Source organism: Gadus morhua, chromosome 23, assembly GCF_902167405.1.
Source record: "Gadus morhua chromosome 23, gadMor3.0, whole genome shotgun sequence".
Lineage (NCBI taxonomy): Eukaryota > Metazoa > Chordata > Actinopteri > Gadiformes > Gadidae > Gadus > Gadus morhua.
This window is the reverse complement of record NC_044070.1, coordinates 12,642,478-12,664,977: the sequence shown is the minus strand read 5'-3', so window position 1 is coordinate 12,664,977 and position 22,500 is coordinate 12,642,478. Positions and strand designations below refer to the sequence as shown.

Genomic DNA, 22,500 nt, shown 5'->3' with positions numbered 1-22,500 from the left:
ACACACACACACACACACACACACACACACACACACACACACACACACACACACACACACACACACACACACACACACACACACACACACACACTCCCCTCGCACACACACATTTTCCTGTCGCAAATGCAAGCTCCACACCACGGGACCACTTCCACACAACAGGGGGTCTTTCAGTAGCCCTTCCTGCCTCACGAGGTGGGCCCGCATGGACCCCTGTCAGTCTGCTGTCGAGAGACAGTAGCTCACAGAAGGAGAGATGGGGGGGGGGGGGTGGGTAGATCATGGGTGGTGAGAGAAGATACGCAATGCAGAAGGGAAGTCCGCGCGCGCGTGTGTGTGTGTGTGTGTGTGTGATGCCTGGAGGTTGGGGGGGGGGGGGGGGGGGGTGTATGAGGCTGACCTCCCACTGTGGTGACCCTGGGAACAGCCACCAGTGTGTTCCCTAGTTCCAGATGTGGTGCCACAGGGCTCAACTGACACACAAACACACACGCATACACACACCAACAAACACACACACACACACACACACACACACACACACCCACACAGCTTGCGCGTGCGCCTTGTCAGTGTGACAGTGAGGCATTCGTATTACCTAAGGTCATAGCTGACCTATCAACCGCTTGCACCGGTTCCTCAAGGGATGATTGACAGCGTAAGGCTATGCATGAATCCCCCCCCCTCCCCCCGCCACCCACCACTCAGCCGAGCTCCCTCTCGTGTCTGTGTATTTTAATAACAGTAATCACATTTCAAACAATGACCATTTCTCAGCCGCAGATTAACCCAATTCCCACATCCCATCCATGGACCGCCGTGGTTATTTTAAGTCACCCCCAAAATCCCATTTCCTTGGCATTATCTTTGGAATGAGCTTTTGATGGAACCTTGATCCTGCGTGTGTGTGTGCATGTGCAATTGTGTTCGTCTGTGTTCGTCTGTGTGTGTTTGTATGCGTGTGTGTATGTGTGTGTGTGTGTGCGTGTGTGTGCGTTCATTCATATGTGCATTTGTGTGTGTGTGTGTGTGTGTGTGTGCCTGCGCGTGCGTGTGCTTGTGTGTCTCTGCATCCCCTGCATAACTCTATGGGTTGCGGCGGGGAATTCTCTTTGCATGGCCACGGTCACGGTGTCGCTACAGATATATTATTGCAGCCCGCGTCTCACATACCGCGCTGTCGATCTAGAATGAAGACGAAGGAAAACACTGTCCTGTGGATTTAAGATTATGAAACACGCGGTACAGCGTCTCTCGTCGCGTCGTCGGGAGGTGATGTCAGATCCCTGCCAGGAAAGGCTAGACCACCACGTTACCGCACGCTCCCAGGGGCCCAGTCCGGCCGGCAGAACCCGCCGGCGCTTTATGGACTAATCAAATTCATAAAAACAGCAATATTGACATTTCCGATGAGATAATGGGCTAGACCTGCCACACACCGTGCTGCACAGACACAGAGAGAGAGAGAGAGAGAGAGAGAGAGAGAGAGAGAGAGAAAAGTGGGAGAGAATGAGGGGAGGAGTGGGAAGGAGTGCGAGACGAGATGGAGTGAGATAAACAGCAAACTAAATAGAGAGAGAGAGAGAGAGAGGCAAGCTTTTAAGCCTAAGGAGTCTGACGTAACTTCTGCTAATAGCAACGTATCAGACATGTTTGAACGATGCCGGTGATATGAGAAATCCACTAAGCACAGATAACAAGGCTGCTGTTATCAGCGTTTTTATCCACCACCTCACCATCATCATCATCATCATCATCATCATCATCATCACCATCACCATGATCTTCCCCACCATGATCATTATCTTCATCATCACCTCTTTGCCTTGCGTGTCTTTGATCAACATACGCAAACGTCCTGTCCTTTTCTAAAGCGCGTCTGCAGTCTGGATGTATTGGGTGTTGAGGCCTCACAAGCCTGCCTCTAATTGAAAATACTTCTTGTGTTTCTTTCTGCCGAGCAAGCTAGGTCCCACAAGTTCACTGCTACTTATTACCTACTGCTCTCATTTTATACAATATGCAACCTCTGTGATCCCCGCCACCCACCCAGCTAACCTACAGCCTCCCCCCCCTCCCTTTCCTCCTAAGAACCACCGCCAAAGCAGTGCCATGTGTATACATATACTCAATTAGCCAATTAATGACCCAGCATGTTCAAATTAGGGAAAGCGCTGCCCACACTCGGCACATTACGCCTGTACAGGCCCAGCAATTACTGGCCTGTCTCCTGTCCTCCTGCACTCCCCCTAAGCAGAGGGAAGGAGGAGACACTGTTGGGGAGCATTTAATGAATGCACCGTTCAGGGACGGTCTCCCCTTTTAGGTGTTTTTTCTCAACCTTCACTTGACTGAGGTAGAATCTGCGTTAATTTAACCCAGAAGAAAGTAACATTGAATGGAACTACTGCCGGCTGTGCCGTCGTGTATTGTACATTATGCAACAGCTAGTTAGGGCTAAGTAGTTTGATTGGGCAAGAGGCGTTCTTGTCCAATCTGATTGGAGAAGAATGTGCTGATATAGAGTGCTTTATCTATAGAACTTTATCTAAACATGTATCACTCCTCTTAACAGGTGTTCTAATAACATTAACGAGCATTATCAATGTTAGATGGTAACACAGTTTTTACCACAAAGATGAACGTATTTCCGCCATTTTTTTTATTGACATGATGACTGGGGTTCGTGAGAGGACGGAGGGGAGGAACTAAGCGGGAAACGATGGAGCGTCTGACTGTACACCATACAGAGTAGCTGGCCTGCGGTAACGTGTAGACCTACACAAAGAAGCAAACTTGTGTGCAGGAAATTGTTTGCGTTGCTCGGCAACAGTCCAGTCCAATTCCAGTGGCAGAACTATTTGTGTTGGCGGCGCCAAAACAATTAAAGGATTAAACAAATCATAATCTGTTGTCGATTAATACTGTTAACAAACAATTAATAAACTGTTCACTAAAAGGCCTGTGATAATCTTCGGCGCGGGGCCTTGCTCCCACGAATCCCAGCACCCCCCCTCGCGTGCTACTGCTTAGCTAGATCTACCAATCCAAGAAACATATAATCAAAACCAAAGATATGCGCGCACACACACACACACACACACACACACACACACACACACACACACACACACACACACACACACACACACACACACACAGGCACCTAAACACACAAACTCGATGTGACTAGCCAACATAATGCAGTGTGTTTGTTAGCGGCTCCAGATGCAGGTGTTATGAACCAGGGGCGGCTGGGTGTGGACTCACACTGGGCCTATCTACCGGCGCTGAATAAATCTCACTGTTTCTCAGGGCTCTGAATTAATTATGGTCAGAACAAGCCGGCGCATTCCCCTTTCTATGTTTGTCAATGTTTCATTTACCCCAGGGATGGCAGGGTGTGTGTGTGTGCGTGAGAGTGTGTGTGTAATGTATGCGCGTGTGTGTGTGTCTAAGTATAAGTGTGTGTGGTTGTGTGAGTATATGTGTGTGTGTGGTTGACCGTGTGTGTGTTTGTGTGTGTGTGTATGTAAGCAACTATATGTGTACAACTATGTGGTGTGCGTATGTGTGTGTGTGTATGTGTGTGTGTGCGTTTCTTTGTGTGTGTGTGTGTGAGTGATAGCAACAGCATGTACTTCCAGCCTCCTCATTTTAAAGTCAACACACTCAGAAGTTTGAACGCCTGCCTCTTCAATATGTGTTGTTAGAACACAGCGGACAAAACTAAATTTGTTTGCTGCATGCCGATTCAAATAGATTTATTTTCTTCCTCTTTCCAATTCCTCTTCATCAAAGCACTTCCCCATTGTTCAGGGAGTGCCGACAGAGGGGACGAAGATATCCCTGGATCCAATCAAACCACGGACGCAGAAGAAAATTACACTTGTAATACTGGCCAAATAACTCGCCGTACAGCTGTCTTTGCTCAGACTCCTGCACAAAACCAATCTGAAGGGTGAACGCTGGGCCCATAATAGCATAATGCAATCAGGGAGATAATTGTCCAGAGTTCTGCAGTGTTAATTCCCAGTGTTAATAATCGCATTAGCTTGCTGTAGGTATCAATATAATTACAAATGTAATCACACTTCGCAATCAGCCTGTGTGCGCTTTGAACTCGCTATGCAAATTGGACTAAAATAGAATCTGAAAATAATGGGATGGCTTGACATAGTAGGAAGATAAGATCAGTGATCACACGTGAACAAGAGAAAAGCGAAAAGAAAGGATGAAGGAAAATCTGGAAGACAATTATTGTAGTTCTAATTAAACTTCCCCAGTCCTTGGCAGGCAGACGTTCCTGAGCGAGCCACTTCTCTGCTGCTCATGGAGAATGCAAACTCAAGGTGGCAACCGGAAAAAAGTTTAAATTGGCTTTGTCAGGATCATAGTTGACGTATACACACACAGTCTTGCCATTTGCTTGTTTTTCTTTAGCGTTAAAGTTAATGCTGCGACACACTATGAATGATGAAAAAGACGAAGGAGAAGTACAACAAGAAGAAAACAAGAAAAAGGAGAAAGTTTGGTCACAAAAAAAAGATAGAAGAAGAAGAAGAAGAAGAAGAAGAAGAAGAAGAAGAAGAAGAAGAAGAAGAAGAAGAAGAAGAAGAAGAAGAAGAAGAAGAAGAAGAAGAAGAAGAAGAAGAAGAACAACAACAACAACAACAACAACAACAAGAAGAAAACAAGAAAAAGGAGAAAGAGTTTGGTCACAAACTCGAGCCAGAACATCTGTTGTTGTTCTTGTTGTGTGTGTTTATCTGGGGGAAGAGGAACAGACATAGTGGCAGTGATGAGCAGGCAGTTGATTAGAGGTCTGGTAACACACAGTCTGAGAGATAAGAGAGAATGGACATCATAATCAGCCACCAGAGTGGAAAAAAAGAGGAGGGCGAGGAGGAAGGCTTGGCGAATGGAGTCAGGTGCGGGAGCAGAATGAAGAAGCAACATTGTCTGGTTGCTCTTTGTGTGTTTACCCCATACACCCCCCCGTCCCCGTCCCCCGTCCCCGTCCCCCGTCCCCCCGTCCCATTTCTGGCAGGGGAAGTATGGCTTCAGGGTAACCGCATGCAGAGATAAGGATGAGGAAATGTTGCAAACAGCCACGTGATGTGTACACACACAAACTAAAACACTCAAAGTAGTGCACATATACACACATATACATGGCCACATGCACGTCTGCACACTTACAAACACACGCGCTCGTTCACACACACTCACACACACACAGACACACTCACACACACACGTTTGCGCACACACACACACACACACACTCCCAAACTCTGGCCCTCTCTTGCTAGGGGCTGCTCCAACACCTTCAACATCGTCCATAGCAATTGTCTCCTCGCCAAGCCCCCCCCCCCCCCCCCCCCCCCCCAAACTCCATCAGCCAATCATGCAGTCCAGTGGCCTCTGGGGTCTTCACAGCGCATGACAACCAACGAGCCATTGCTGCCCCCCAGAACTGTGGGATGGTTCGGGGGGGGGACAACAGACAGACAGCTGGTCTGACCAACCAGCAGCAGAAAGTGGACCTGGCGTGGTCACCAGGCACCACTCCCGACATGCTGTGCATCCGCCTTCCTCATCGTCTTCAGCCGACGAACAACCCAATCACCTCACATGCCGATGCCTTTGTAAAGTGCTCCATCGTCGGGTTTTAGGTACAAGGATCTTCATAGCATGTGGAACGCCAGAAGCCACTTCACAGAACAGGTGCTTTGATGTGATGCGACATACGGACGTTCCTAAAAGGCCGACGGCCAGGCCACTTAATTAACCGCACTGAGGTTCACCTTTTTTAATAAAAGGCAGCCGTCGGCTTATTGCAGGTTAAAGAAGGCCACATTTTATGAATTAGTCAGCGTCACCTCGGCGCTGACTCCTATTTTGAAGTGCTAAAAGCTCCCGTCATAAAGAATTAGCGGCCGCGTGCGTCAAGCACAGGGTGACATTTGGCCGTGGTACCACAGTAAGGTGACAGCAGGGGGTGTGGGGGGGGGGGGGGGGGGGGGGGGAGTGCTGCTGCTGGACACACACTCCTGGGTGGCACCATGGACTGAAACTACAGCGTCACCATGGTACTCTGTAGAGTCACAATCACAGTCCGAAATATAAATATCTGTCCCTCACACCCGGCTTGTTTGCAGATCAATCTCACAGATTTGCCATACAATTGTGTGTGTGTGTGCGTGTGTGTGTGTGTGTGTGTGTGTGTGTGTGTGTGTGTGTGTGTGTGTGTGTGTGTGTGTGTGTGTGTGTGTGTGTGTGTGTGTGTGTGTGTGTGTGTGTGTGCGTGTGTGTCTCTCTGATTGTCTGGGGCAGGGGTTGGAGGTTGGGGGCGTTCAAAGATCAGATCGGTTACCTTGAAAAGCGGTGTCATACAAGCAGTGACACCGCCAACCCTCACCCCCCCGAAATGAAAAAACACAATGAAATAAAAAACAAAACTCACACACAGACGAGCACTAATGGATTTCTGAGCTGCTGCCCTCCCACTAAACCCCGATGTTTTTGAATATTGACGGCGAGGGGGGGGGGATGCAGGGGATTGTGGCAGGTGGGTTTATTATTGGCCACAGCAATTTCCCACAGGATCCCCATTTTTCCATTAACTGTGGGACATTCCCGGGGGCCAGCCTGAGTGATGGGATTCAGGAGCGAGCTAGGAAAAGGGAAGGAATTAGGTTGCCCTCCACTGTGTGTGTGTGTGTGTGTGTGTGTGTGTGTGTGTGTATGTGTGTGTTTGCGCACGCAGGGTGGATGGAGACAGGAGGCTCACACAGCCAGAACGTCCTACACCTGTGGTTGAGAATGAGACCTCTCTGCAAGACGGAGCATCAGATAAAGAACTGGAGGTGAACAGGGGAGAGGAAGTGAAGGACCCTTATCAAGGAAGGAGGCCCGGCTGGACATACAGCATTTGGAATCGATTGCATCTCGGTCTAGACTTGGCCTGTGTTGTTCCATGCATGTGTGTGTGTCTGTCTTTCTGTGTGTATGTATATTTCACACGGATCTGTTGTGTGAACGTGTGTTACTGTGTGTATGAGGTGGGTTGGGTTTTTCTTGTGTGTGCTCTACGACGTGACAGGGCACGTGACAGGGAAAAGACGATGCGCCCTACATATCTCCCATCGCCCCGTGTCCCTGTTCCGTGTTCCCTGACACTACAGCCGTTTAGCATCATCTCAGTGCGTGTGCGTGTATGTCTTAGTGTGGGTGTATGTGTGTGTGGGGCAGACAGGAAGGTAGGCCTGGCTGGCGACAGTCTCCAGTCTGTAAAGATGCAAATATGCCGGGCCTTGGAGCCAAACAGATGCACGCCCGCCACACAGGGAGAGAGACACAGAGACAGAGAGAGAAAAAGAGGCAGAGAGAGAGAGAGAGAGAGAGAGCGAGAGAGCGAGGAGAGCGAGAGATGGGAGAGAGAGGAGAGCGAGAGATGGGAGAGAGCTACATCCCAAAAAAGAGTCTCCCACTCTTTGAGAGAGGGGAGCCAGATGCTCCATTCATCAGTGAGGAGGGCCATTGTGAGTGAGTTTGTGTGTGTACACGTATGTGTGTGTGTGTGTGTGTGTGTGTGTGTGTGTGTGTGTGTGTGTGTGTGTGTGTGTGTGTGTGTGTGTGTGTGTGTGTGCGTGTGAGTGAGCGTGTGTTTGTCGTTTTGCAGGATAGCATGCCCTTTCTTTTCCCGACAAGCTTTCCATCCTTCGCTCTTTTCGGTGTGAGAGGCAGCGGTATCAAGGACCTATTGTGTGGATTCAATTAGCGTTCATTAGCCATGGCAGTTTGATTACCGAGTTCATTTGCCTGGTGCAAAACAATGGAGCCTGCAAGCTGTCTATTATTTTATTGAGCCTAACCCCGGCGATATTGTCCTCTCGGTGGCAGAGAAGGCAAAGAACGCATGGTTTGTCAGCCATGAATGAAGTGTGAGGAGAAAAGGAAGAGAAATCACCACACACACACACACACACACACACACACACACACACACACACACACACACACACACACACACACACACACACACACACACACACACACACACACACACACACACACACACACACACACACACAGAGCCTGGGACTGGACTCAGAGAAGGGGTGGAGTAAATGGGGCAGTGTTCTTTAGCTGTTAAGAGACCACGAGCTGCAGCAGGAAGAGACAAATGCAGCGCTACATCGATTGTGCTATTATAATGAGCCAGCCACTCAATCACGGCTAGTCCATGGGGGGGCGGTGGGTGGTGGTGGTGGTACTGGGGCCGGCTAGTAGCCCCATTAGCAGGTCAGACCCATCAAAAGGCACAAGCCAGCAACAATCCATAAATAATCTATGTAATGTACTGATATAAAAGTGCAGAGCGTTTCACAAATTGACATCTGACTGCTTTCCCAGAATGCATTACATTTGTTTCAGACCTCTTACCCCGTTAGCTGCTGTAGATAATTAGCCATTTGCGAAATACATATTCTTACCTGCACAATTGCATTTGTTTTTCGTTGCGTGTTTGTTTGTGCCCATGCATGGATGTGCATGTGTGTATGGCTATTGTGCATTCTTGTTTGGCATGTATGTGCATGTGTAGGTGTTTAAGCGTTGATGTGGCATGTGTGTGTGTCTGTGTGTGTGTGTGTGCGTGTGTTGATATGTGTGTGTGTGTGTGTTTCTGCGTACACGTGCGTGCATGCATGCATGTGTGTGTGGTGTGTGCAACATTTGTGTATGGAATGTGGCAAGTGTGTGGACGTTGTTTATGCATGTGTGTATATGTATGTGCGTGCTGGTGCATGTGTGTATGACATCATGTTAACATGTGTGAATAGCGTGTGCGCATGCATGTGTGTGTATGTGTACCGTTCTTGCTCCAGCCTCATCTGCACGGTGTCGTCCAGGGAGGTGGGACCGTCGCCGGCCCGGGACTTACTGGACCCCTTCCTCTCCATCCTCTCCCCAGGGGGCTCGTCCTTTCGGTGCTTACCGAACCTGCACCCAAAACAACAACAACAACAAAATAAGAGCGGGGAGGGGTTGGTGTTGGTGGAGGGAGCTGAAAGTGAGCAACTGTGAGTGTATGGATCTTCCTTCCTCTCTCTCTGTATATTTTACAGCAAACGTGTCTCTTTCTTTCTGTGCAAAGCCCAGGTGAGATACCGTGAAGGAAATTAAAGTGTCAAACTGTCAGAGTCTTCAGGTTACGGGTTTGTCCCGGCCGAGGCAGCTCAGAGAGGGAGAGGGAGAGGGAGAGAGAGAGAGAGAGAGAGAGAGAGAGAGAGAGAGAGAGAGAGAGAGAGAGAGAGAGAGAGAGAGAGAGAGGGAGAGAGCAACACCACCCCCCCCCCCACCTGAGGTATCTATTCTTTATTGAAAGAATAATTCCAGCGTCTACAGTTTTTTATCTTCCATACCGACGCAATCATAGCACATCAAGGGGTATTAAAACCGCCCAAAAGACAATGAAGAAAGAAAAGATGGCAGCCCAAAAGAACGTTGGTAGCCCCCTCTACCAACATGTCTGCCCCCCCCCCCCCTCCTCCCCTCGACAGCCCAGAACAAATCTGACGGCAGTGAAGTTGTGACGAGGCAGGAGGGTAGGGGGTGAGGGACTAGAGAGTGTGTGTGTGATTTCATGTAGGTGGGTGGGTGTGTGTGTGTGTGTGTGTGTGTGTGTGTGTGTGTGTGTGTGTGTGTGTGTGTGTGTGTGTGTGTGTGTGTGTGTGTGTGTGTGTGTGTGTGTGTGTGTGTGTGTGTGTGTGTGTGCATGCTTGAGGGGGAGGATAATTTGTGGATTTTTCTTCCTACATCTCCTCATGGCACATTATGAGAAAACTTATTTTTTCTCGTTTCAAAAGATTGAAGTCGCGCGCCGCCGTGCCTGAGGCCATGACAGCTTCATGGCGAGGTGAGAGTAAGCGTCAACTTATTGTTGAACACCACCCCTCCTCCGCCCCTCAGCCACGCCCCCCATCTCAGCACCACCCCCCTGGTCACTGCGCTGATCTGCTGTTGACCGCATGAGTCGTTGAGAGGTGGGAGAAAATGATGGGGAATGAGAGAGAGAGAGAGAGAGAGAGAGAGAGAGAGAGAGAGAGAGAGAGAGAGAGAGAGAGAGAGAGAGAGACAAAGCGAGAAAGAGAGAGAGTGTGAGAGAGTGAGGGAGCAAGGGTCTGCTGAAAATCACAGTAATTTACAGAAAGTTCACACTAAAGAAGACACCCATATGCTAATGTAGGCATATGCTGATTGACCATTGACCATATGAACCCTCTGACTTGAACATGTTTAATATATATGTATTGTTAAGCGCGTCACCTCCAATGTGGCGGGGAGTCAGAGGCTCCGGGGGAAACCATACCAACTCATTAAATGCTTATCAGTGCATTTATTATCCTAACGTTTCTTATGCATCAATAAGGAGGTGCATGCTCTGGAACAATCTGAGCATCGCTGCCAACCAATCGCTGATTGCGAAGACAAAGCAACGATAAAAAGGTAAATAAGAATGAAAACGCGCGTGTGACGGATAAGAAAGATCGGGACTCGATTGCGCTAATCAACAGCCACAGGCTTTGTTTTTCACTGAACGGCTTATCTCTCAAACTCGACGCTAACGCACGACGCGCGTGAGGGGACAAAAGCTCCACACGGATGACGTCGATCCAAACCATCTACTGCTTAAAAAACGGTCCCATTCTATCTTAGACGGAGGTGTGGAAACGAAGCGGGGGGTGTTTGCCTCTGCGGACCCTCAGGGGCTTCATTTCCTTCATTTCCTGCTTATTTATTTCATTCTTTACACCTGCCTTCATCCCTTTTGCCAAAAAACACTCCCTCAAAAAAAACCGCTCAAAGACTCAACATCAGACAGGTTTGACTCGCGGCCAAAGGGAAAAGGAAAAACTAGAAAGAAAGAAGTGAATATATTCATGAAATGGGCTTTCGATCCCGGCTGGATGTTTATTTATTCCACTTTACATTAAAAGCGGAGGAGACCTTTTGCGTAGAATGCCTTCCCTTTGGTGGAAAGCCACAGCTTTTTTTTTCTTTTTGTGGAATTGTAATCAGGCGAATGCAGCGGGGGGCCTACAGAGAGGTCTGGCTGCTCCATCCAGCCCGCGAGAGGCCCCGGGGCCAAGGATACGGGCTCCTCACATTACCTGATTAATTAATCAACAAATGGCTCTAGTTGGGCATAAAACTCTGAGCTCTGGGAATGCTAATAATAGGGAGCAGTGCTATCTATCACCAGAGCAGGTGACAGCTCCCTTCGCCAACACCCCCCCCCCCCAACCCCACAACCCCCCCGCCGCCTCTTCCTTTACTCAAGGACTTTCATCCCCCCCCCACACTCCCCCCGTTGGAGTTTTATTCACCTTCCCTTGTTTTTTTTCCTTGGCTCGACCAAATGTGTTTTTATTTTTTATAGTTTTCCTGGGATCTAATCCTCTTCCTCCACTCCCCCCGCCCCCAAATCAAAGTCCCCACCCACTTACTCAAAGTAACGACACATAAAAAAAATGTCACTTTCAGCCTCAACTTATTCTCCCCACCGTCCGGACCAACATTCAGACAAAGTTAGTCACGGTGGGGGCACGCTAGGGTGAACAGAAGTATGCAAAAAAAATCTCTGAACAGATTCATACGCTCACCCACTCACCCACACACGCGCGCAAACACAAAACCCCTGGTCCCCTGCTGCCTGCGACTCAGAGTCCCAGCACGCAGCCACAGGACCGGAGAGGCAGAGCAGAGAGGAGGGGGCTGAGCCATTGGCAGGCTATGGGGAGGCTCAGTGCCCCTCTAAGGGCCAGGTCTGCCCTGCCGGTGAACACCGGCGGGGCAGCCGCCTCCCTTGCAGAAGGGTGGGGACTCACAGTGCTGGTGGAACAAAGGATCAACCCACACACAACCTCCAACTGACTCACACATGCACCGCACATTTTTCTTATTTTTCTTATTTATTGAAAAATGAACTCCCCATAGAAGTAGAGGGGGGGGGAGAGATTAAAGCCATCAAGGGAGGGCGAAACTCACACGACCGTGGCGTGTTGATTCGGGAAGAATCAAAAGAGCAAAAGAAAATGAGCAGAAAATATTGACGTCCGTGCCTGTCTGTGGAAGATAAGCGTCTCATTTGAGAGAAGGGAGGAATCCGATAGAAATCTGTAATGATTTTAAGTAAATCAGTGTCAAACCAGAAGACACAATTCAGCTCTTTCTGTGGGGGGGGGTTAAGAAAAAGAATGTGTCGCCGAAATTGGCACCTGGGCATAAATTAGGGCTGGCATCGGAGACAGTATTGAGGACAAGCCTGATGAGGCCTGATAATAAGTTATTGATTAGCAACAACAGCTTATGGGCAGGGCAGTGATGGCGGCAAGAACACGCCACTCGATGCAGCAGTTCAGGAGAGTTGAGCACAAAGTGTACTCAGAGGAACCCTGAGAAAACGTCTGACTAGGTTATCTCTTTCTGCTGTGACGGCTGCGTTCTGGTTTCACTGAAGAAAAGTTTTTAAACCCCTACCTTCGTTTGTACCATTTTTAAATGATCTGTCACAAAGCTTGCAAATCTCTCTCACTCCATCCCGCTCTCTCTCATTCTCTCTAAGGGCTTACAGAGGGAAAAAGAAAAAAAGAGAAAGAATGAGAAAATTAAAGACTGACAGGCAGGCCGAAGGAAAGCAAGAAAGACAGAAATACAAAAAGCTAGGGAGGTAACAGGTTACAGCAATGAGCTATGTTAAATGCCTTCTGAGCATAATTCAAGTAATTAAAATATCCGATCAAGTATGTAAGTAAAATATCACTGACAAAGCTCAAGTTGCTGCTGTACTGTCCAAACAAATGTGAATAGAAACGTATAAAAGACAACTCTATTCACAGCTATTCCTTATTGGCTGGGAGCCAGGGTCGGCCATTGAAATCCCATGTAATGTAGCGCATGTCAACGGCACATGATGGATGCTTTATGAGCTGGCAGCTGCCATGTGGACCCACGCAATAACGAGAAGGAGAGAGATCGAGGGGTTTATATAGGCTTCTGCTGACTGCGTCTCCTCAGTCATATGATATATATATATAGATAGATACCCTGTATAAAGTGTATGTATTTACTCAGGTGGTTTCTAGGGGGCCGTCTATCCTGTGTCTAGAGATGGAGGATAAGTGTGCAAGAAAGTTGCTTCATCTAACATCATTAATTCATAACAACTTAATAACACAGTACAATGGAGAAGAAAAACAGCCAGGTACATAAAAAACAGCTATGTTTTTTGGTCGTTTTTTTCTATTCCTTCTTCCTCCTCACAGTCCCTAATCTTGGGAAAGCGTTTAGGGAGCAAGTATGATGTGTTTTGACATCCTGTGTCATGAGTTGACGCGTGGTCCCAAAAGGGAAAATTGCGATAAAAGAAGGGGAGAGATTGGAGAGACGGCGCCACCGAAAGCTGCTTATTTCCCGACCAATCTCTCTCTCTCTCTCTTTCTCGCCGTCTCTCGTCCCCCTAAAAGCAGTGCCTTTGAAATTGAAGGCACAGAGCTGATGGACTAAAAGCCTCCTGCTTCAACCTCAATCTGGCAGGGTGGAGGTGGTGGTGGTGGAGGTGGTGGTGTAAGATGTTCTCCAGGGACACACCTTCCCACCCACCAATTAAACTATCTTACAGAGCGAGACAAATAGAGGTGAGGGTGCTGATGATGATGATAATGTTGGGGGGGAGGTTGATGATGATGGTGGAGATGATGACAATGAGGTTGACGATGATGGTGATGATAAAGGTGCTGGTGATGATGACTATGATGATGGGGATCAGTGTCAATTTCATTCGAATAATTTATTTGAGGGAAAGAGAGAGACAACAAAAGACAAAGATGGACACAGAGAGGGCATGGGGGCAGAGACAGTGAAAGAAAAAGAGAGAGAAAGAAAGAAGAATGAAGAGAGCTAGATAAAAAACGGTGAAAGGCAAGTTTAAAGAGAAGTGTGTGGGGCTGGATCGTTATTGTTTTTGCACAGCCAACCTGAAAGCTAATCGAACGGTGTTTGGGGCGAGAACGCCTGAGTCCCAACCACCGCCCCCTCCACTGTGTCTGGGGCGGCCATGAGCGCAGAACAAACAACCGGTACCGCTCATAACTGTAATCCATAAAACGCCTGCATAATAAGTCTCTCTTCACACAAGGATGAACGGCGACATCATTATCAGGCTATCGATGGTGTCTTTGGCTCCAGAATAATCACATCACAAAGTAAGTTGGAAAACAACAGTAGAAGAAAATACCATAGTGATTCTTCCTGCCTCTCTCTCTCCCTCCCTCTCCCTCTCTCTCTCCTTTTATCTCTCTCTCATTTTCTCTACCTCTCTCGCTCTTTCTAAGCATGTTCTTTTAGGTGTATACGTGTTTTTTTTAGTTAGGTTGGTTTTCCCACCTACCTGGCACATTGTCTATGAGGGCCTTAATGGAGGGCCATGGGACCCCGGTGCCATGAGAGGTGGAGGGGAGGAGAGTAGGAAAGGAGGAGAGGAGAAGCAGTCAGAAACGTCGGCTCTGCCTGCTGTAGCTCTCTGGTTATGTTGTTGTTGTCGTTTCGGCGGGTAGCACACATGTGTCTGTCGTTCCTGGGGCTAAACACGACGATTACTCGTCAAAGGGATAATGGGAAAGAAAAAAAGAGTACAAACCGATAAAAAGGAAATCAAAACATAGAGTGAGAGAGAGCGGGAGGCAGAGAGACAGAGCAATGGTTTCCCATAGCCACCTTCTAGTCGATTAGCTCCCCCCCAGCAGAACTCGTTAGCAACATGTTGCCCCTTGCCCTGCTAATCTGCTACCCCTATTGAGCTAGAGGCTAAGCTACGTAATGAAGCACCCGCGAAAAGCATCTTAATATTGTGTTAGGTTTGAAGGCTAAATGGAAAGGCACCGACCAACGCAATTACACTGAATTAGTAAAATATGTGTTAGAGAAGCAGCTCCTCCATGTGTGCATATCGATTTTTGCCTTTTCTGCCAGGTCAGGCATGAATCATGTCATGATTCTCCACTGAGACCTCTTCAGTCTTTCCCTGAATGGCCGAAGCCCTGTGTCGACCGAGCCAATCGTTGGTCTCCCAACGAGTAATGGGGAAGATGTGGATTGACCTTAGGCAACAGGGACAAGACAGAGAGCCTGGGAGGTGGAGCAGAACAAAAAACGGGGAGTGAGGAGCATAGGAAAAAAGGGAGGGAGGGGTGGAGTGAGGGAGAGATGGAGGGAGGGTGGGAGGGTGGGAGGGGAGCCCACAGGACTGTTGGAGACATGAGATGCATTTATTCATGACAAGAGGCCAAGTCCCGGGAGGGGACAGAAAAGGTAAAAAAAAGAATCGTTTCCCGGCAGAAAGTGACTGGGCTTTTTATTACTCATGGCTTAACATAAAGAGATGCCACCGCCTTCTGGAATGTTCTGTTCAAGCGAGGGGTTCGCGAGGTCTGCTTCCATATCCATCACATTCATCATCATGCAGCGCAGGCAAAGCAAGGGGAAATATGTATGACAGTGAAACAAAAGCAAGCGGCAGCTATATGGATATCGTGCCGCTTCACATTTCGGCATTGCCACAGAGTCATTTTCTTCTGCCACCATCATCGGGCCTTCTGTTTACCATAAACAGGTTATTGTATGGAAATGATTCTCCGGCTGAAATCAAGATGCATGAGAATAGAAGGTTTATTGCCCTTTTTGGAAAATAGTTTCTGGCCTTACTTATCTGCAACCTGCTATCCCTTTCCAGTCAGTGTCTGCCTTTTGGGGGGACAGAATGCATTCAAACGTGTTTTCGATTTGTTGTTTTAGTTTTGGCGTGATTATTTCTTGATGCTTGTTTTGGTAGTATCTGTCCGTTTCGCAGAATTCGCGTGTCTCTGTGTGCGCTTGTGCGACTAAACAGGTAGCGCGGCATTCCTATATTTCAAACCCACGTCTGCCGCAACAAAGGCGGGGGTTCTCCCCGCGCCGTGACATGATTGCCTTTAATGTTTGCCATAAATCAGGTCGTGTTGTGTGTGGTGTGGAGGCTGGGGTGGTGCTGGTGGTGTTGGTGGTGGTGGTGGAGGAGGTGGGGGTAGTTGGGTGACAGCTTTTCTTTTTTTTTTTCATGCAGACGCAGCTGAACATCACAAATCTGCCTGGCCGACACATGGATGATTTAAGCCCCTCATTACGCTGCAACAAGGAGCCATCCATACAGACACCCCTCTCCCGGCTGCTCCCAGGAACACACTTTGTCTACGGTCGGTACTGCTCCTGGAAGCATGAAGGTACAGAGGCTGTGGGGCTTCCTTCGTGGGCACAACCTGTCAACGCCCCCTTTTAGCATCCATTCTGGGAGATCTACACCCATGCCCTTCTATAAGAGTCGGTGGGTGCAGGGGGGTGCTCTAGGGGTGAGGGTGTTTGTCACCCAGAACAACATATCTGGGTTCAACGCCTGATTGTAAGCGGTCTACCTGTAGGCAAACTTGAGCAGTACGGATAATCCCTACCTGCTCCTTAACGATAGGTATATTATGAATCACTGCTAGATGCTGTGGCTAAGCGCACCTGTTGAATGACAGAATAGTAAACAAGGTAGAAGAGTGTGTAGGGAGTGAGGAAAGGGGGAGGGGGTGAGGACAATAGGGTTCATGATTGACCTCGCACTAATGGCCTTGCAGCACTTCAACAGTGATGTCCGAGATAAGGATCAATCGGCCTGTCATAGGGAAGATGATGATGGACTGAGGGGGGGTTCATGGCTTTGTGTTAGCACCAGGTGTCTTGACAGCAAATAAGATGGTATGGACAGGTGTCTGCCCAACCCGATCTGCAAGTGTGCCTGGAGTACAAGCAACAACAAAGGACGACTTTATATGGACACATAGCAATGATATTCACCAAACTAAAAGAACACACTTGAATGTGCGCTGCAGTGTTAGCAAATACAGGTTGACTGTTTCTAGATAGCTTACAGAGACGCTCCCAGAATAATCCTATTACAGAGGAAGTTGTAGAAGAAGAGGTAAATACCATAGTGCACCAACACACACACACACAGTCTCTCTCTCTCTCTCTCTCTCTCTCTCTCTCTCTCTCTCTCTCTCTCTCTCTCTCTCTCTCTCTCTCTCTCTCTCTCTCTCTCTCTCTCTCTCTCTCTCTCTCTCTCTCTCTCTCTCTCTCTCTCTCACATTCAAATGGGAGCGGATTCCCTCTAAACACACAAGAAAACACACACACAAACCCACTCACACACACAGGCAGTGCAGAGTGAGGAGGAGGTTCAGATGGAGGTGCAGAGACGGGGTGGAGCAATGGGATGCGGGTGCAGGAGGGAAGCTGTGACCTAGATACAGCAGGACACCCTGCATTCCTAATGGAGCATTTGGATCAACCTCGACAATCTGTAGACACTGCTGCCTGCCTTGTGCATTCACTAAGACACACGCAATGCATGTGCACACGCACACACACACAAAAACACAAAAGATGCATTCATACATGAAAGTGAAAGCAGCCGACATCAGCTCTCCTAATGATGGAGCTATATCTGAAAAGGCTGTAAAAAACACAAAGGTTCTACAGCCATACGACTGTGCATATATTTGTTCATTCAGCACGATAGAGATTACAATTAGAATATAATACATAAATAAATAAAAGTTTGCTGATGTGCCACCACCCCTTCTCGTCGCACGTGTTGCTGGTAGAATTTTTGGATTGAGAGGAAGAACAACTTTGATTTGATGTGAATATATGCATAACTATCTCTCTATCTCAAACGACACTCGGGTCACAGGTAGAATAGGGAGAGCTTTTGCAGGTTGTCTGTCTGAGAACAAAGACAGGCGGTTTAGAGCGGTGGCGGGGGCGGGGATGTTTGGGGGTGGGTGTGGGTGGGACAGTGGGAGGGGGGAAAGAGCAGAAGGCGGAACCATTGATCCGTGCCTCACAGCCGTCCCAGCGTGTCAAGGTAGAGGCCTTTCTGTCAATGCCACGGTAGGACTCAAGAGCATGTCCTCCAGAGACTACACACGTGTGTGTGTGTGTGTGTGTGTGTGTGTGTGTGTGTGTGTGTGTGTGTGTGTGTGTGTGTGTGTGTGTATTTGTGTGTGTCGGTGTGCATGTCTGTGTATGTGTGTGTGTGTGTGTGTATGTGTGTGCACATGTGAGTCTACACACGAAATCCCAAATGGAATGAGAGGAGAGTGACTAGGTCTGAGAAAGAGTAAGGCAGACTGGAGGCACTAATGCAACCGAAGAAAAGGTTGAGGTTGTAGATGCAAGTTAACTGATGCTATTCTACAAAGAAAACTCACAAGGAAATGTTTAAACAAAATGTGGACATGCCGTTTTTCAACTTAAGCTTTGTCTGGTATTTGGAGAGTAGTCAAAAAAGTCACTGCTTTTTGACATCCTATTAACCTTTGTTTATTTGAAGCCCTAATAGATTTGTGTTTGTTTGCTTGCTTGCTTCTTTTCATATTTGTATTCTAGAAATGATGGCAAATATATAAATGATAACCTTGTACCATCATTCATATGGAATGGAAAAGTTCACTTGTGACCTTTTTTTAAGTTGGCTTTGACAAGCATATACGACAGGATATATGACAATCTGTATAGTCATAAGCCATATCTCCTAGATTTGTCCTATGATGTGATTTGACCTACAATGCCTGTATTATTCTAAGGTGTTATGATATAACATGGTGCAGTGGTTGCAATACTAAATGTCAATGATGTTGTAAAATTGTCCATGGGCCCATATGAACTTTGAGCACCGGCCTGCCTAATGATGTCTGCACTGGGCTCAAAGGTCCAATCCAATAGAATATACTGTGAATTTATATTCTATTTTATTTTGGTTGAGCTCGTGGTATTGAAGTATCTTTATAGGTATAACAATAGGTAACCCAAATTGCTCTGAAGAGAGCTACATTTGCATTTTGTGTGAAATTTAAACAACCCAGGAAATGTAGAACTGATGGCTTTGAGTTGTTCTGTACAGTTCTTAAAACAGAGAGGTATTTTCTGAGAGGGGCGTGGATGTGCTGTTGGGAACTTCTCAGTGGGGCAAGGCATCCGTGGAAGAGTGCAAATCACAGAGGATCTCAAGAAGTTTGAGTGTCAAGAGACTGAAGAGTTTGTTTCTTGAGGAATGATTTTCCAAGAGCTGTAGCCCCCAGAAAGATGCTTTTCTCAAGAGTATGGATCGTCAGATAGGATATTTTGTTTACAAAAGGTGTTATTTAGTTTTCAAAGGAGTTGCACTACAAAGCGTCAGTCATTTGCTTTTTCTCACAGGAGTACTTTAACAACCAGAAATCAAACAAAACAAGGCATTGAGCAGAGTGTTGTGATGGTGCTTGTTTCAAGTATTCAACGTATGCTTCGAGATACAACTTTTGAAAAGAAAGAAAAATATAATTATAGAAAAATACAATAATAATTTAATTCATGCTGTTTACTCAAGCTACAATAATTTGCCTGAACCGAAAGGTCAAATGCTTCTTATTATTAAGCCTCCCACATTCGCGAATGGATTATGGGGACCTGTTTTACAATTAGCCATAAACTCAGGGAAGTTCATTTTCCCACGCACACACAGCTTTGATTCTCTGGGTGATTGGGTATGTTTAGATCAAATGCACCTGGAGCAAATACTTGATTATTCCAATAGCAGTGCTTCTGACCCAGATAATGGCGGGGTGACTGGGATTATTTTGCCTCTACTTCATGTTGCCCCACAACCGCAACAGCTGCAGAGCATCGTGTCGTACAAACGTGGGAAGAAGTCCTGCTTCACCCAAACTGTCGGTTCATCCAGACTCGTAAAAAGTAAGTCACGATAAAAGCTTATCTCGCTCTGCCTCATCATATGCGAGAGGGTGTGTGAGAGGCCAATTAAACGCCCTTCATAGAAAACAGAAAGAGACAGGGAGTGAGAGAGAGTGCAAGATAGAGCGAAAGAGAGAGAACAAGCCAACAGGAGAGAGAGGGAGCAAGAGAGGGAGAGCGAGAGAGAGAGCGAGACAGAGAGAACTAGCGAACAAGAGAGAGAGGGAGCAAGAGAGAGAGAGAGAGAGAGAGAGAGAGAGTAATAGAGAAGGCAAGAGAACAAAGAAGAAAGTTATGTTTCTGCTGACAACCGTACCGGAGGAAAAACACAAACAGATCAAAGGTAAAGAATATAAATACAGAAAGAGCTGTGGAAACAAGGGGCTGAAAACAGAATACAAAAAGACAAAGATAAAAAACAGACAATTATGTCTTTAACACCAAACACAAGTCTAGACAGTTGACAGTGTGGGGAGGAGAACCTCTATCCAGGGCCATTAATTGGTTGCCTTTGACGAAAATTAGACGCGGCGCTCGACATCGATTGATATTACCTTTGTAATTCAAAAGCAATTTTCCCACAAACTGCCTTCTGGTGCCCATCATAAACCAGGGCTGAAACGGCACTCATGCATGTCTCAACGTACACACGCACACACACACACACACACACACACACACACACACACACACACACACACACACACACACACACACACACACACACACACACACACACACACACACACACACATAAACAAACGTAAGTGTGTTCTTGTCTATGGCACGGCAGTCCAGGGGGGGGGAAAGGTCATTTAAGCATGAGGCCTCAATTTCATCACGCGGCTAAGCCAGGAGAAGTAGATGGGTCGACTAGCAATGAGGCCTACGTCTCAAGAGGTTGGATGGAGAGGTGGAGGAGGGGAAGAGGCGGGAGGGGTTGGAAGAGGAGCAGGGTGATGGCTGAACAATCAGGGTGAGGGTCATTGGGTGAGAGCTTTCTTCTCTCATGTCTTCCACTTCTCACCTCCCATCTCTCCACAATACTTTTTTGGTTTGTTGTTCACTAGTTTGATACATTTTTAGATTTAAAAAATATTTGATCAAAGGCGTGGACACGGGGAAGGCCACAGCTGAATGAGCGCTCATTACAGAGACTTGATTTCTATTGTTTTTATTTGTACAGTTAAGGAGAAAAACTAAATGGGAGCAAAGGGTCTGTCTGATCTCGGCACGTCAAGGCTTTACATTTAAAATCCACGGCATTCCTGTGGGAATTGCCGCTGCATTGGATAGAATCGCCTTTGTTAGATTGATCAAAGGGAACCTAGATCGAGAAATATTAAAAGGAAAATGAAATGAATACATCAAAGTGGAGGCGAACATGCCTTTAAAAGTGTGACAAAAACAACATCAAACTTGGCTGGCCTGCATTCCGTTTTGCTTTGGTCATGATTGAAAAGTCTCAAGGATCAGAACACTCTTGTTAGGGTTATGAGGACAGACGTCGCAGAGAGCGAGGGAAGAAGATAAATAGAGGACACAAAATAAGGGATGGGGACAGAAAATGTATGGGCAAGAGGAGGAGAGACGAAAATAGGAATGTCTTCAGATTCTCTAACGCGGAGAGAGAGTCTCACTGGACCTCAGCTTGGCTCAGGTCATTAGTAGTCATAGGTCTGCTGGAGTGTGGAGGGTTTGCAGGGCACCCGCTACACTTAATTTGAGCGGCGTAATAAGAGCCTTCATGGGTCCGTCATGTTTGCAGCCCCCTCACCGAGACTCAGCGTGAGAGACACGGGCCCGACTCATTGCAACTCAGAGAGGTTTCACATTCAATTAACCACATGGTGCAAGGCCCAGGACGGGCGCGCGCGCGCACACACACACACACACACACACACACACACACACACACACACACACACACACACACACACACACACACACACACACACACACACACACACACACACACACGCACACACGCGCGAGCACATACAAACACACACCAAATGTTGCCCCGGCAACACCTCATCGCCATGCCTCCATAGCCAATGTGGGAGAGTAGCTCAGCGTGGTCATTATTGCAGTACTAATTACTGCAGTGCATGATGGGAAAGAGCCCCCCACCCGTGGTGCCCCCAACTAATGATCATCTTGCAGCCAAAGATAGATGAATCTATAAGATGCTGCAGACGATTCACGGTGGATCAGCGAGTCACACACAGCACACGCGTTACCAGTGATCACCCCCCCACCCCCCCACTCTTCAATTCTAGATAAGACTCCTTGTTGTGGCAGACAGCCCCTTCTCTTAGATCTCGCAGATCCCTTCTGACCTAACGTCACCCTAACCACATGCCAAATACTCTCCAAACATTAGTGCACAACACGCGCACAAACACACACACACACACTACATGAATCAAATAATTGACAGAGGCAAGTGGTGTTTTGGTTTTCGGGCGACATAAAGCTGCAATCAGACCAGCGTCACACACTGGAAGGCTGACGCGTGTGTTGTTTTAAAGCACTTTCATGTCTCCCCAGGACGCCTGATGGTGGTGTTAAGCTGTGTGTGTGTGTGTGTGTGTGTGTGTGTGTGTGTGTGTG

At 47.5% G+C, this 22,500-nt stretch overlaps 1 protein-coding gene across 1 annotated transcript in view; it reads right to left on the bottom strand.

Moving 5' to 3' along the window:
• pard3aa (par-3 family cell polarity regulator alpha, a) overlaps nt 1-22,500 on the bottom strand; it is a 349,891-nt gene that overhangs the window by 61,630 nt on the left and 265,761 nt on the right. The window contains 1 exon segment of the mRNA XM_030349167.1: nt 8,884-9,012. Coding sequence (XP_030205027.1) covers nt 8,884-9,012 — 129 coding nt within the window.